Genomic DNA, 16,138 nt, shown 5'->3' with positions numbered 1-16,138 from the left:
TCCCCATGGGCTCTGTTCTCATATGCAGAAGCCTCGAACACTTATGATTTTATATTCAGATCTTTTTATTAAAGTATAAAAAGGAACAATATACTGTGCAACTGTTCATAAATTACAAATAGAAAACAATAATAATAAGCAGCTATAATCTACCCTTCCAACCCCAACAATAGCTGACTTCTTCTACCCTAAGGAATCCTAATTCACCCTATTAAAATGTCCAGGGGTACAAAATACAACCCGTTTTGCATGCCTTAGAGGGGAGAAATAAGCCCTATGAAGCACTGTTATGATTTTTTAAATCTGTGGATGAATAAGAAGTGACCTGGATTGGCCACGGTTGGAAACAGGATGCTGGGCTTGATGGACCTTTGGTCTGTCCCAGTATGGCAATACTTTTGTACTTAACAATCTCAGGATTCTACTACTACTACTACTACTACTACTACTACTACTATTTAGCATTTCTATAGCGCTACAAGGCATACGCAGCGCTGCACAAACATAGAAGAAAGACAGTCCCTGCTCAAAGAGCTTACGATCTAATAGACAAAAAATAAATAAAGTAAGCAAATCAAATCAATTAATGTGAACGGGAAGGAAGAGAGGAGGGTAGGTGGAGGCGAGTGGTTACGAGTCAAAAGCAATGTTAAAGAGGTGGGCTTTCAGTCTAGATTTAAAGGTGGCCAAGGATGGGGCAAGACGTAGGGGCTCAGGAAGTTTATTCCAGGCGTAGGGTGCAGCGAGACAGAAGGCGCGAAGTCTGGAGTTGGCAGTAGTGGAGAACGGAACAGATAAGAAGGATTTATCCATGGAGCGGAATGCACGGGAAGGGGTGTAGGGAAGGACGAGTGTGGAGAGATACTGGGGAGCAGCAGAGTGAATACATTTATAGGTTAGTAGAAGAAGTTTGAACAGGATGCGAAAACGGATAGGGAGCCAGTGAAGGGTCTTGAGGAGAGGGGTAGTATGAGTAAAGCGACCCTGGCGGAAGATGAGACGGGCAGCAGAGTTTTGAACCGAGGGGAGAGGGGACTAAGTGGGAGGCCAGCAAGAAGCAGATTGCAGTAGTCTAAACGAGAGGTGACAAGGGTGTGGATGAGGGTTTTGGTAGAGTGCTCGGAAAGAAAGGGGCGGATTTTACGGATGTTGTAAAGAAAGAAACGACAGGTCTTGGCAGTCTGCTGGATATGAGCAGAGAAGGAGAGAGAAGAGTCAAAGATGACCCCAAGGTTTCGAGCTGAGGAGACAGGGAGAATGAGAGAGCCATCAACAGAAATAGAAAATGGGGGGAGCGGGGAGGTGGGTTTGGGGGGGAAAATGAGAAGCTCGGTTTTGGTCATATTTAATTTCAGGTGGCGTTGAGACATCCAGGCAGCAATGTCAGACAAGCACGCTGAAACTTTGGTTTGGATGCAAGGTGAGATATCAGGGGTAGAAAGGTAGATTTGGGAGTCATCAGCATAGAGATGGTAGGAAAAGCCATGGGATGAGATTAATGAACCAAGGGAAGAAGTGTAGATAGAAAAGAGGAGGGGACCAAGAACAGAACCCTGAGGTACGCCGACAGGCAGAGGGATAGAAGTAGAAGAGGATCCACCAGAGTGAACACTAAAGGTGCGGAGGGAGAGGTAGGAAGAGAACCAGGAAAGGACAGAGCCCTGGAATCCAAGTGAGGACAGGGTATCGAGAAGTATGCTGTGATCGACAGTGTCAAAAGCAGCGGAAAGATCAAGAAGAATGAGGATGGAATATTGACCTCTGGATTTAGCCAGTAATAGGTCATTGGAGACTTTAGTAAGCGCAGTTTCGGTTGAGTGGAGAGGGCGAAAACCAGATTGTAATGGGTCAAGAATATCATGTGAGGAGAGAAAATCAAGGCAGCGGCGGTGAACAGCACGCTCAAGTAATTTGGAGAGAGAAGGAAGGAGGGAGATGGGTCGGTAATTAGAGGGACAAGTAGGGTCAAGTGAAGGCTTCTTAAGGAGAGGTGTGACCACAGCATGTTTAAAGGCAGCAGGGACAGTTGCAGTGGAAAGTGAGAGGTTGAGAATGTGACAGATAAAAGGAATAAGAGTAGGAGAGATGGCATTAAGAAGGTGGGTGGGAATGGGATCAGAGGAACAGGTGGTACATTTTGAGGAAGAAAGGAGAAGTGTAGTTTCCTCAATAGTAACTTCAGGAAAGGAGGAAAGGGAATGAGGGGAAGGAGAGAGAGGGGAACGGACTAGTGGAGGGAGAGGTGGTGAGGTAGAGAAAGCAAGGTTTATCTTTTGAACCTTGTTGTGAAAGAATTCAGCAAGGGTCTGAGGAGATAATGAAGGGGGAGTTGGGGGAGGGGGCACCTTGAGGAGAGAGTTCAATGTGGTGAAGAGAAGTCGAGGATTAGAGCCAAGAGAGTTGGTCAGTTGGATATAATAATCCTGTTTGGCATGTAAAAGAGCAGATTGGAAGGAGGTCAGCATGAACTTAAAGTGTAAGAAATCAGCAAGGGCCTGAGATTTCCGCCAGAGGCGTTCGGCGGAGCGGGTACAGGAACGTAGGTAGCGGATATTAGAAGTCAGCCAAGGTTAGGGTTTTGTACGCCTTACAGGGTGGGTCATCAAAGGTGCAAGAGTTTCTAAGGCAGAGGATAGAGTATTGTTGTAAGAAGAAACAGCCTCGTTGACAGACGTGGATGGTGCCACAGTAGAGAGGAGGTTTGAAACATGGGAGGATAGAGATGAAGGGTCAATATCGTGAAGATTCCTAGATAAATTAGACAGGATAGGACGGGACTGGGAGGGGGGAGATTTAAGTGTGAAAGTTATAAGATGGTGATCAGAGGAGGGATGATCAGAGGCAAGGAAACTAGAAGGTGAACAGTTGGAGGAGAAGATGAGATCAAGACAGTGACCATTTTGATGAGTGGGGGAGGTGGAGCATAGTTGGAGATTAAAGGACGACGTTAAAGCGAGTAACTTGGAAATATAAGAGTTGGAAGGATCATTAGCAGGAATATTAAAGTCACCAAGGATGAGAGAGGGGGGAGGAAGGATCATGGAAGAAGGCAAGCCAGGCGTCAAAGTCACTGAGAAAGGATGAAAGGGACTTACCAGGGGGACGATAAATGAGCGCTATTCGAAGAGGCAGAGGAGAGAAAAGGCGGATAGAGTGGACTTCAAAGGAGGAAAAACAGTGAGATTGAGGTGGAAGAAGGGGTTGAAATCTGGAGGAGGGAGAGAGAAGTAGTCCAACACCGCCCCCACGGCCAGCAGGGCGAGGAGTCTAGCTCTCTTGTCTTTCACAGTCCCTCCTGCAAAAGAAGATGTCCTCTTAGAAGATGTGCTAGTAGCAGGATGTACAGGATCTCCCATGCAAATTTTGCTAGCTGTGGCCAGCATGATTGTCACCTGCACCAATCAAACATAAATAACAGTCCAGTTCATTAGCAGGCTTCAAAGTAGAAAGCGACACGGGGATGAAGTTTGTCCCTGTCCTCATGGGCTCTGTCCCTGTCTCCGTGTCATTCTCTAGTGGTAACATCACTGCAGGATCCAGCTGTTATGTGAATGTGCTTAGCCAGTGCTTTGGTTACAAGGAAGTACTATATCTATATTAATAATTCTCACCTCAGCTCACAGTGTGGCAGGGGAAACACTCAAGCCCTGTACTGTTGTAGCCTGTCAGCCACCACTCACTCTCACTCATACACCTGCCCTCAGCCACACCCCCAGACACGCCCCTTCCGGACATAATTCGCTACCTGAACGTTCTATTCAGGCCCCAAGCTCCAAGCTCCAAGCTCCAGCCACTTCTGCCAAGGGTTCGTTAGTTCATGGTGGTGAAGCCTCTCCACTCACCATGTCTGTCTGTCACGCCCTCATGTCGAACGTCATGACGTCGCGAGCGGAGCTATTTCGATGAACGACAAGGAAAGGGGGGAGTTCCAATTTACACAAACGAGGCGACGAACGACACGAAAGCAACGGCAGCAAGCACTGCCAGATGTCAGTGACTGAGTGAGTATGTGTCCTGTATAGTTCAGTTGGGGGGGGGGGATTCTGCTTTGAAAAAGAGGGAAGGATGCGCTGCCAGATGACGGGTGTGATTAAAGACTGCCGTCACCGCCCCCTCCGGCGCCAACCCACCTACCGTCGCGTAAGTTGCTGGCGGGGGGGCCCAAAATCCTGCCAGCAGAAGTCCTCTGTTGTCTGCTGACTCCAGCAGGATCTTCGGCATTCCTAGCCTGTGCAGGCCGGGCTTCTGTGCATCTGACGTCCTGCACGTGCAGGACGTCAGACGCACAGAAGCCCGGCCTGCAGAGGCCTGCACAGGCTACCAATGCCGAAGATCATGCCGGAGTCAGAAGACAGGACTTGTGCTGGCGGGGTTTCGGGTCCCCTGCCAGCAAAGGTACGCGACGGTGGGTGGCTTGGGGGGGGGGGGCGGGCCGCGGCAACACGACCGTTCCCAACCGCCACAAAACGCGACCTCACGCCAGAGGAGGAGCACCTTCACGACCTGCTTGGGGTTGGAAAGGGGGAGCAGTTCCTCTGCAATCCCCTTGCTAGCGCCCGTTTCATTTCAGCCTGAAACGGGCATCTTTTACTAGTGTGTGTATAATATATACATATATATATATATTTATCTGTATTTAAGAGACATGAAAGCTGCTTATAGTCAGTACTTTCAGCGTGAGTTATTAACCATGCCATTTGAACCACAGAGCCAAATGTGTTAATGAAACAGTGGGTCTGGGTGATTGTGTTTTGTCCCATGCAGAACATAGGATATGAGAAATCTAAAGGTCTAGAATCAAAGAGTGGTATAGAGTGTCGAGCTGCACCAAATAGAGCAGGGGTATGACCTGTGATCCCTGAGGGTTTTATTACTGTATAACTCTACCATGTCCTGGTAAGGAACATTGAGGTGAAAAGTTTAGTTAATGTAATATGATTACTGTAATAATTGCTGTTTATAGACCATGTTTCCTGTTTCAACTGAAGACCATTTGCATTTTTCAGTTATGAGTTACCTTTGCCACAGAGCATACAAAAGTGACTTGCTCTAGATCACAAGGAACATTAATGGCAGAAGTAAGATTTAAATCCTGATAATCAGCCCATTGCTCTAACCACTAGTCCACTCCTTAACTTAGGAAAATAGGCCTTATTTCTTAGGCCAAGACTAGGATAGCTAGAAATACTTACCTTGGATAAAAGGAAGGATATTTCTGGCCAGTCAGTGTGTAAAATAGACACACCTGTTCTGGTAAGGCTGCAATGAATGTGTATGAGATGATACATTCAAATTTATTTTATGCATATTCACCGTAGATCTTAAAGAAAAACCCCAAACAAACCTTGTAGGGGTCACCAAAACACGTCTCCCCCCCCCCCCCTCAGTTTATATGAACTGTTATGGGAGCATTTTATTTCCAACAAAAACATGGTTATAGTGATATGATGCAAAATCCACAAAAACTTTTATTTCAGTGATATTTATTGGATTTATGTAATTACCATAGCTGGGTTTATTTACATTCTCATCTTTGAGTAATTCTAATGTTGAGCCAAAGATCAAGCCTCCTCTCACACTGATAACATTTGGATCGTGGACATACACAGAGAGATTACTGAGGAATGAGAGAGATTCCAAGAAAATGTAAGCACAGATTTCACAAAGTGCATATCTCTATATATAAAAGGCAACACCAACGTTCTATGAAGCCTCCAGCCGGAAGTGTGAAGGGGGAGAGATATCCGGTTTCCCCATGATTGTCTGCCCCGCCCTCGCTCTCTCTCTAACACAAACAGTGAAGGAAAACAGCAAAGCAGGAAATCAAATCGCTCTCTCTGTAACAATGAAGGACTCAGAGGGGAGAGGGCAGGAACACAAACACTCCCACATGCACACAGAAGAAAACCTTGCTAGCCCCCGTTTCATTTGCATCAGAAACGGGGCTTTTTTTACTAGTTTTACAGATTTATCTGTTAGGGCTGCACTTCGATTAAAATTTGTAATCACGATTAATCCTGCGGTTAAAGCTATGTTTATTCCCCCCACCCCCCTCCACTGCAGCTCCTTGTGACTCTGGGTAAGGCATCTAACACTCCATGGCCCAGAGTCACAAGGAGCTGCAGTGGGGGGAAAAAATAACATACCTTTAATGGCACGATTAATCATGATTAAAACTTTAATTGAAATGCAGCCCTAATTTCAAGTCTTTAGAGAGAGTCAGACAAAGCAGGTTCAAAACTGAACCTACAATACCATTTTCACAGTATTAACTTATTCTCATTACCTTCAAAAATACATGACAACATGCTAGATTATATCCAGGCTTTGTTCTGTGATGATGTAGCTGCAATATCAGCTGCGGTCTTTCCAGATGATTTTGTTGTTCTTTCCCAGATACACGGTTCTGCTGGCCACTAGGTGCAGAGCCCTGGGGAGAGCTCTCTGTTCTGCTTCCTTTACTCTGTCTGCCAGTGTCTCCACTGTGTCACTTGCTTCCACCGAGACTGCTTCTTGGACAAGTATGGCTGCACTACTGTCTTCATCCTGTATGAAGAAGTTTTAAAAAGCCAGTTAGATTTTGTTAAATTTCAGGGTAAGAAAGGTGGCATAGTAACATAGTAGATGACGGCAGAAAAAGACCTGCATGGTCCATCCAGTCTGCCCAACAAGATAAACTCATATGTGTATACCTTACCTTGATTTGTACCTGCCTTTTTCAGGGCACAGACCGTACAAGTCTGCCCAGCAGTATTTCCCGCCTCCCAACCACCAGTCCCGCCTCCCATCACTGGCTCTAGCACAGACCGTATAAGTCTGCCCTCCACTATCCTCGCCTCCCAACCACCAACCTCTCTTCCCCCACCTGCTCCGCCACCCAATTTTGGCTAAGCTTCTGAGGATCCATTCCTACTGCACAGGATTCCTTTATGCATATCCCACGCATGTTTGAATTCCGTTACCGTTTTCATCTCCACCACCTCCCGCGGGAGGGCATTCCAAGCATCCACCACACTCTCCGTGAAAAAATACTTCCTGACATCTTTTTTGAGTAGATGACATAGTAGATGACTGCAGATAATCTGTACAGTCCATCCAGTTTGCCCGACAAGATAAACTCATAGCAAAAGGTGTGATGTAATACTACATATGCATATTTCATCTTGATTTGTCCTTGCCATTTTTAGGGCACAGACCATAGACGTTTGCCCGGTATTCTCCAACTACTGAAGTTGTCATCGAAACCCACTCCAGCCTATCCAAATTTCTTCAGCCATGATCAGCGCACAGACCATAGAAGTTTGCCTTGTTCGCCAACTACTGAAGTTGAGTCTGTCCAGCCACATTCAGGGCACAGACCGTAGAAGATTGCCCAGCACTGGCTTTGCTTCTCAATTACTGGTGCCATCTAATCATTGCTACGCTTCTCAATTACTGGTGTTTCCCTCTAATCGCCTCTAAGCTTGTTTGGTTACATGTCTTCCATATAGAATTTCTTTGTGTTTATCCCACACATTTTTGAATTGTGTTTTCATTTCCATCATCTCCACCACATCCTGTGGGAGGGCATTCCAGGCATCTACAACCCTCTCTGTGAAAAAGCACTTCCTGATTCCTGAGTCAGTCCCTCTGCAATCTAAATTCATGTCCTATTTCTACCACCTTTCCATCCTTTTGAAAAGTTTGTACATTAATACCTTTCAAATATTTTAATGTCTGTATCATATCACCCCGTCTCTCCTCCAAGGTGTTTGTCTTCAGTTCATCAAGTCTTTCCTCATACGTCTTGTGGCACAAACCCCATACCATTTCCGTCACTTTTCTCTGAACTGCTTCAAGTCTTTTTACGTCCTCGGCAAAATGCAGCCTCCAAAACTGAACACAATACTTCATGTGGGGGCCTCACCAACAACTTGTACAGGGGCATCAACACCTCCTTTCTTCTGCTGGCTATATCCCTCTTTATGCAGCCTAGCATCCATCTGGCAGTGGCCACTGCCTTGTTGCATTGTTTCATCACCTTGAGATCCTCACACGAACCTCAAGGTCCCTCTCCTGAGCTCTGCTGATCAATCTCCTATCTTGTTCATCTCCTTTGGATTTCTGCACTTCTTCTTTGCATTAAATTTTAACTGCCAGACCTTTGACAATTCTAGATTTTGTAGATCTCTTCTCATGGTTTCTACTCCCTCCCAGGGTACCCACTCTATTGGCTATCTTCATGTCATCTGAAAAAAGGCAAACCTTTCCTTCTAACCCTTCAGCAATGTCTCTCACAAATAACAGAATCAGCCCCAGTAACGACCCCTGAGGCACTCAACTACTCACCTTCCTTTCCTCTGAGCAGATTCCATTCACCCAGCACCCGCTGTCACCTGTCAACCAACTTTAGCTTATTCCAGAGTCTTCTGTGAGAAACTGTATGAAAGGTTTTGCTGAAATCCATAAAGATTTTATTTACATCTAGTGCATGTTTTTTTTATTCAGTTCTTTGGTCACCCAAAGAAATCAATCAGATTCATTTGGCAGGATTTTCCTTTGGTAAAGCCACGTTGCCTCAGATCCTATGACCTGTTGGATTCTAGAAAGTAAACTGTCTTTTCCTTCAGCAGTAACTCCATTATTTTTCCTACCACTGACATGAGGCTTACCGGCCTGTAGTTTCCCACTTCTTCCCTGTCCCTGCTTTTGTGAAGAGGGACCACATCTGCTTGTCTCCAATCCCATGAAACCTCTCCCTTCTCTAAAGATCTATAAATAAATCCTTAAGAGGTCCCACCAGGATTTCTCTGAGCTCCCTCAGTATCCTGGGATGTATCCCATCTGGCCCCATAGCTTTGTCCACTTTCAGATTTTTAAGTTGTTTATAAACGCTTTCTTCTGTAAAGGGTGCAATATCCACTCCATTCCCAGATATATCCTCGGCAGCTGACCACAGTTATTCTCCAGGATTTTCTTCTGTGAACACCAAACAGAAGTATTTGTTTAGCACATTTGCTTTATCCTCCAACACTCTTTTCAGCTTCTTTCAGTCTTACAAGTCCATTCCTTGCACACTCCCATTGCACATTGGGGACCCCTCACCTATTCTACTACTACTACTATTTAGCATTTCTATAGCGCTACAAGGCGTACGCAGCGCTGCACAAACATAGAAGAAAGACAGTCCCTGCTCAAAGAGCTTACAATCTCCTCAATCCCTCCTTCCCTGACCTTCTGGTTAACTGAAATGGCTAATAAGCTGTTGGACAAGGACATCTTACCTGTAGTGATGGGCCAAATAGCTCTGACCCCTACCCCAAAGGCAACTGGCTTAGACCCAACAATGGCTGCCAGTTACTGCCCCGTGGCAAGAATACCAATCGTCACCAAACTAATAGAATCTTATGTCGGCAAACAATTCTCAAAATATCTAGATGACCATTCCTGTCTCCTCTAGGATATCCAGCATTCAAAACTGGGCCATCGAAAATAGACAAATAACACAAACAAAACCAAACTGCTATGGTTTCACACTCAAACTGACCTCGTTCCAAACACATTAGCCATATCCATTAGTTTATCTCTACTGGTAGAGAAAAAATGAGAGACACCAAGAGTGATCCTGGATTCCTCACTATCCTTCGAACCACAAATCAATCATCTTTGGCAAAAAATATTTTACAAGACTATCAGAGCCTATTTCAAATAATCCTCCTTTGCCTTACTTGTTCAAATTTCTCTCACACAGACTATTGTAATGCTATATATCTAGGCATAGTCAACAAAATTGATGTCCAAGCTCCAGCTTATACAGAACACTTCAGCCCGCCTGATCGTCAGATTGTGAAAATTCAACAGTCGCATCCTACTTGAAACTACTACACTGGCTTCCTATTCAGAAAAGAATCCTCTTCAAAACGACCTTCCTATTCTTCCAAGTCATATATGGATCAACTTCAGAAATGCTAATTAACATATTTATTTATTTATTTATTGCATTTGTACCCCACATTTTCCCACCTATTTGCAGGCTCAATGTGGCTTACATAGTACCGGCAGGCGTTTGCCCAGTCGGTTAATAGCAGATACAAGGTTGTATATTGATCGTATGAGTTATAAGTGGAGGGTCGCAAGGGATGAAGATTGCATGTTGTCCATTCTGATTATAGTCATGTTGTGTTGCTTGGGTGAAGAGGTTTACGTGGGGTCATTGTGGTAGGCCGTTTTGAAGAGGTTGGTTTTTAGTGATTTCCTGAAGTGCAGATGGTCATGTATTGTTTTCAGAGCTTTTGGGAGGCCATTCCATAGTTTTGCGCTTATGTAGGAGAAGCCGGATGCGTAAGTTGTTTTGTATTTCAGTCCTTTACAATTTGGGTAGTGTAGGGTTAGGTAGAATCTTGACGATTTGACTATGTTTTTTATTGGCATGTCTATAAGGTCTATCATGTATCCTGGGACTATGCTGTATATGATTTTGTGGACTAAGGTGCAGATTTTGAAGGTGATCTGTTCTTTGATTGGGAACCAGTATAATTTTTCTCAAAGAGGTTTGGCACTTTTGAAGTGTGTTCTGTTGAATATGCCACACAAACAAAACTGCACATTCATTTTGTAGGTCTTGATTTGAAGGGAGAAGCAGAATGACTTACTCCTCTTTCTTTAGTGCAAAAAAAGGCTACTCACCAGCAGAAAATGTACAGTACAGCCAGTGAGGCGAACGCCAGCCTGCAGGACCTGCTGGTGTGTGTTCTTTCCTCTGAATGATGGAAGGAGGGATGGATGAACATTCAATATTTTACCTAGGAAGAGGAATACCAAAATGTCAGTTGCATATCTAAAATACCATGAGGAATGCACAGAACAGGAAAAGATTTTTGGTGGGCATGCCCACCGTTTCTGGAAGAAAGTTCTTTGAAACTCAGGAATGAGAGGAAATGTAAAGGTTTTTCCTGGTCCATTTTTATGAGTAGCAGGCTCCCAAAATGTGCTTTCCTTTGCAGTTGCAGAGAGAATGTTCTGGGCCCCTGCTCCATAAATGTTCCAATCAAATCTGAATGGGGGTAGCTTAAGTTTTTGGAGGGAAATATAAAACTATGAGTTGAGGAGTCTTGTCCCTTCTTTCCTTGAGGAGCATATAAACTACAGTTAACTGGGTTACCTTACTCTGGTGGCCCATAGGAGCCTTGGTTCCCTGCTCTATAGGGGCTGGAGAGAAGAAACCAGCATAGGGGTTGCTAATCTGGTCCCAGCTGTCCCTTGGTACAAACTGAGAGGACGGAGCCCTGTTCCCCAAACAAGTGAACAAATCAGGGGTTGCCAGTTTGATCTACAGCTGTTCCCTGCCACAGAGGCACTGGCGTAGCCACAGGTGGGCTTGGGAGGGCCAGGGCCCACCCATTTATGGCTCAGGCCCACCCAACAATAGCACATGTTTAGTGGTAACTGGTGGGAATCCCAAGATTCGCCAGCTGAAAAACGCTACTCTCCACGACACCGGCACCTGCGCATGATCAGTTTTCAGTGCATGCCTGCTTCCAAGGTAGAAAGAAGCATTTTCCCACAAGCTGAGATAATTTGTTTTTTTTTTGGGGGGGGGGGGGTGGAGAATACTTGGTGCCACCCAATTCTTGCCTAGGCCCACCCAAATCTGTTGCCTGGCTACGCCCCTGTACAGAGGGCCCTAAAGGAGGAGGGATTGGTCATCAGGGAGACCTGATCCTGATGCTCTAGAAGGAGAGAGAAACGAAGTGAAACTGCTGCTCCAGGATATAGTGGGGAAAGGGCCTGTTATATCAACCTTCCTGTCCTAAAGGGAGAATAAGCACTCAGGAACATAAATGAAGAGGAGAAATAAGTGAGTGGAGCACAGTTTACCGCTGAGAGAAAGAGGAAAAGAATTCTGGGTTTAACCACTGCCTGATAACTACCGAACAACACTGAGGCAAATAAAGGCACCTGGCTGGTGGTTGGGAGGCGGGGATAGTGCTGGGCAGACTTATATGGTCTGTGCCAGAGCTGGTGGTGGGAGGCAGGGCTGGTGGTTGGGAGGCGGGGATAGTGCTGGGCAGACTTATACAGTCTGTGCCAGAGCCGGTGGTTGGGAGGTGGGGCTGGTGGTTGGGAGGCGGGGATAGTGCTGGGCAGACTTATACGGTCTGTGCCCTGAAGAGCACAGGTACAAATCAAAGTAGGGTATACACAAAAAGTAGCACATATGAGTTATCTTGTTGGGCAGACTGGATGGACCGTGCAGGTCTTTTTCTGCCGTCATCTACTATGTTACTATGTTATTCTCTTTTGCTAGAAGGTTTTCTGCATTGGGGAGTAAGACTAGCATGAGACAATCTTCAGTAAACCACTGAGTTAAAGCATGTTGCAGTTTACTGCATCAGTCCCTTGGATTTAAGCTCTATGGGGACAGGAAAATACCTAATGTACCTGAATGTAATTTGAGTTGAGCTAGATCTGAAAAGGTGTGGGCTAAATCAAAAATTCCTTTCTCTAATTTAGTCCTGTTCTTTGGTCTATTATGTGTTTGGAGCTGTAGGGGTGTTGTAGGCTGTCGTTTCTGTGCATGCAACAGAACAAAACTAGGAGTGAATCAGCTTCTCTAGGCTGGCTTAGGTGAGGTGATAAAGGTCAGCCATTCATGACTACATTCCAACAATATTTCAGGGGTTGCTGGTTACACTAGTGCTGGGCAGACTTATACGGTCTGTGCCCTGAAAAAGATAGCTACAAATCAAGGTAAGGTATACACAAAAAGTAGCACATATGAGTTATCTTGATGGACTGTGCAGGTCTTTTTCTGCCGTCATCTACTATGTTACTATGTTAAAATGAAATAAGGATGTTACAACTATCTAGTCTGCAAAGAAGTGTGAAAGATGCTTGAGTCTAAAGTGAAGTCTTCTATCCAAAGGAGACCAAGTTAAGGGACAATTGAAACTTTTTAAAATGTATTTTCTAAGCATTTCACATTGTTTTTATGGACTATTTATTTGCCTCATTGTTTTCTTATCCTTTCTTTTGTATATACTGGACAGCCCATTAAAAAGGGTTTGGTCTCCAATTACCTTTTTGCCTTTGAATTTACTGTGCCTGATTTTTATTGACTACCATTTTTAAGCTTGCTCTCAGGGAACTCTTTAACAGTCTATGAACCATGAGCGAGATCGACCTCTGAGGTCTTCTTCAGCCTCATTACTCTGAGAGGTCCACTACATGTGCTGAAAATGGACCAGAGATATTTTGCTGTTACACGTATGACAAAGATAAGAAGTAAATACAGTGAACCCACACAATAAAAAAATTGGTTTAAGTCAGTGAGTTTTTGACTGATTGAAAGTATATGTACTTTCTTAACATGCTGCCAGTTGTATTATACCTGTTATTTAAATGTTCTTCCATGCTGTCTATTATGGTATCCTTTGTATTGAACTAACATATTTCTGTTATGATTGTTCTACAGTGCTGTTCAATGTATATAACTAGGTTTCAATTTGTTATTTCCAAGTTTGCCTCCGATTGTGTTTATGCTTATGTTTGGTTATGGTGTCAACAATATTGTAAGTTTTAATGTTAAATTGTACCTGCTGTACACTGCCTTTGATGAATCTTGTCAATAAAGGCAGTTAATAAATCCCAATAAATAGATAAAATATGTCTGCATAATGCTTGATGCAGAGCCTAGCAAAGGACCACAGACCTCTCGGGTAAGATGGAGGGAGGGGACAAGAAGTGCCAGTACCTCAATGTGCCCCCCCCTACCAAAGCACAGTTTTTTCAGAGTGCTAGGTCCTGGCTAGAGTTGCTCCTTAGTTGCTGTCCTGTGTCCCAGTGTATAATGCCCTTCCTAAAGATGATCACGCATTTTACAGCAGGAAGAAATAACAGACTGACCTTGTGACTCCACAGATACTACAGCAGTTTCAGGGAGATCACTGAGCTGTTTAAAGCACAGGGTTAAAGCCTATGTATTGCATAGTAACAGAAGCTATGGCGGAGTTTCATTATTCACAGACTCTTACCTTTCCATTTTTGGATGAAGGAACTTGACAGAATCCTTTTAAAACTTACAAGACAGATGAAGTCAATTGAAAAGTCCTGAAGGATGGTATGAATTGTGTTCTCAAATTCTGAGCAACTTCCATACAGCTTATGATTAATCACCTAAAATAATAAAGAAATCATGGTAACCTGAATACAGCAGGGACAGTCTAAACGAGCAAAAACAAAGGGAAATCTCTGAGCCACTTATTCCTCTCCCTAAAAAAGGGCAAAGAGAGCAGACTATAGTTCATTTCACAGCCAAAGCTTAAAGTCCTTGTGGTCTAGTGGTTGCCACTGGCCATTGATACTGGCGTTTGATGATCTATATAATTAGTGTGATACAGCAGTGCTTCTCAACTCTGTCTTGGAAGTGCAGCAAGTCAGTTGGGTTTGCAGGGTTCCCACACAGTGGCGTTCCTGGGGGGGGGGGCAGTGGGTGCGGTCCGCCCCGGGTGCACGCCCCTGGGGGGGTGCCATGCGCCTGTTGGCGCCGCTCGTTCCGTGCTCCCTCTGCTCCGGAACAGGTTACTTCCTGTTCTGGGGCAGAGGGAGCATGGAACGAGCAAAGCCGACAGGCGTGCGGCACCACCCCCCCCCAGCAGGTAAAAATGCACCCGGGGGGGGGTCGTTTCGCCGGGGGGGGGGGGGCGCATCAGTGATCCGCCCCCGGGTGTCAGCCACCCTAGGAATGCCACTGTTCCCACAATATGTATGCAAGAGACATATCTGCATATTCATTGGGGTTAATGTTTCAACTCAAATTTGTGTCTAAAGTGTAAAATTGACCTTGGTAAGGGTCATGCATTTGCTATACAGCCTTTTTGTGGTACAAACAAAACTGTGTACATTTATATTTTATTTATTTATTGCATTTGTAGCCCACATTTTCCCACCTATTTGCAGGCTCAATGTGGCTTACAGAGATTTGGTAAGACATAGTCATTCCAGGATATCAGATACAATGGCAATGTCCAAAGATTAAGTAGGAAGCTAGAAGGAAGGTGTTAGGTAGGTTAGTATAGAAGGTGGGCTTGTATAACTGGGTGGTTGGTGAGGTAATTTTGTAAGGCTAAGGGTTCTCTTTGTATTTTATACAGGTACTTTCTCTGTCCCTAATGGTCTCATAATCAAGTGACGCCAAGTGGGTATCAAACTCAAGTTCTCAGACCACTGCTCTATTAGGCTACTCTTTCACTTACCTAGAGGGAGATGCAGGAAGGTTCGCAGTACAGTCACACATGGATGTCTGAACGCATGGCTTCTACCGCGAGCATAATAGCACGGCATGCAGCAAGTTAATCATATGCAAATTTGCTGCACGGCAAATTTGTGACAAAAATGGGGGGAGTATGCTGTATGCGTGCGCATAAGGTTTTGCAGTAAGCCCAGCTGCTTGTGTGCATGTCTGAACCAAAACTGAAAGTGTCAATATACATCGGTGCCTGTTCTGCCCCTCAATCCAGGGCTGCCAAGAGGAGGACAGGGGCGCAGGATACCCCCGGGCCAGGCCTCCGAGGGGGGGCCCAGTGCCGGGATCTGTCTCCTGCTCCTGATGGGACCTGAGTGATTGCATTAACTCAATTTAATTCAATTTAGGTGTTATATACCACTAATATCCCCTGTTGAGGGTTCAGTGCGGTTTACTAGAACAACAGTTACAATTTTATAAGTAAGGAAATGGATAAATACATTCTTGTTGGATTGATATGATGTATACAGCGTTATATGTATAGAGCGTTGATATGGGATGTGAATGATAAGGAGGAGTCAAGGATGACTCCAAGCACTCATGTGGACATCTGCACTCTAGCTTCAGTTAACACAATCACCTGGGTCCAGACAGCAGACCTCTACGCCGGACCCCCCAGGGGCGGGGAGGAGCAGGGACAGCCACAAAGGATTCTAAAATGGGTTCGGTGTCAGAGCCCCTGGTTTGGCAGGCAGGGGGTCCCTAAGCCCTGCCAGCAGAAGTCTTCCTCAAGTGCTGTTCACCACATTGCCTGCCTTGCAGCTGCTTCCACTCACGTTGGAGTGGAGGAGTGGCCTAGTGGTTAGAGCGCCGGTCTTGTAATCCAGAGGTGGCTGGTTCAAATCCCACTGCTGC

At 45.1% G+C, this 16,138-nt stretch overlaps 1 protein-coding gene across 1 annotated transcript in view; it reads right to left on the bottom strand.

Annotated features, from left to right (window-relative positions):
• Positions 1-6,340: 6,340 nt before the first annotated feature.
• Positions 6,341-16,138, bottom strand: part of LOC115458905 (trifunctional purine biosynthetic protein adenosine-3-like) — an 81,727-nt gene continuing 71,929 nt past the window's right edge. The window contains exons 19-21 of the mRNA XM_030188751.1: positions 14,013-14,154; positions 10,666-10,781; positions 6,341-6,546 (exon numbers count right to left, since the gene is read on the bottom strand). Of these exons, the coding sequence (XP_030044611.1) occupies positions 6,355-6,546; positions 10,666-10,781; positions 14,013-14,154 (450 nt within the window). The 3' untranslated portion in view covers positions 6,341-6,354. The remainder of the gene's footprint in view (positions 6,547-10,665; positions 10,782-14,012; positions 14,155-16,138) is intronic.

Source organism: Microcaecilia unicolor, unplaced genomic scaffold (genome assembly GCF_901765095.1).
Source record: "Microcaecilia unicolor unplaced genomic scaffold, aMicUni1.1, whole genome shotgun sequence".
In the NCBI taxonomy this organism is placed as follows: Eukaryota; Metazoa; Chordata; class Amphibia; order Gymnophiona; family Siphonopidae; genus Microcaecilia; species Microcaecilia unicolor.
This window is presented reverse-complemented; position numbering and strand designations above follow the sequence as displayed.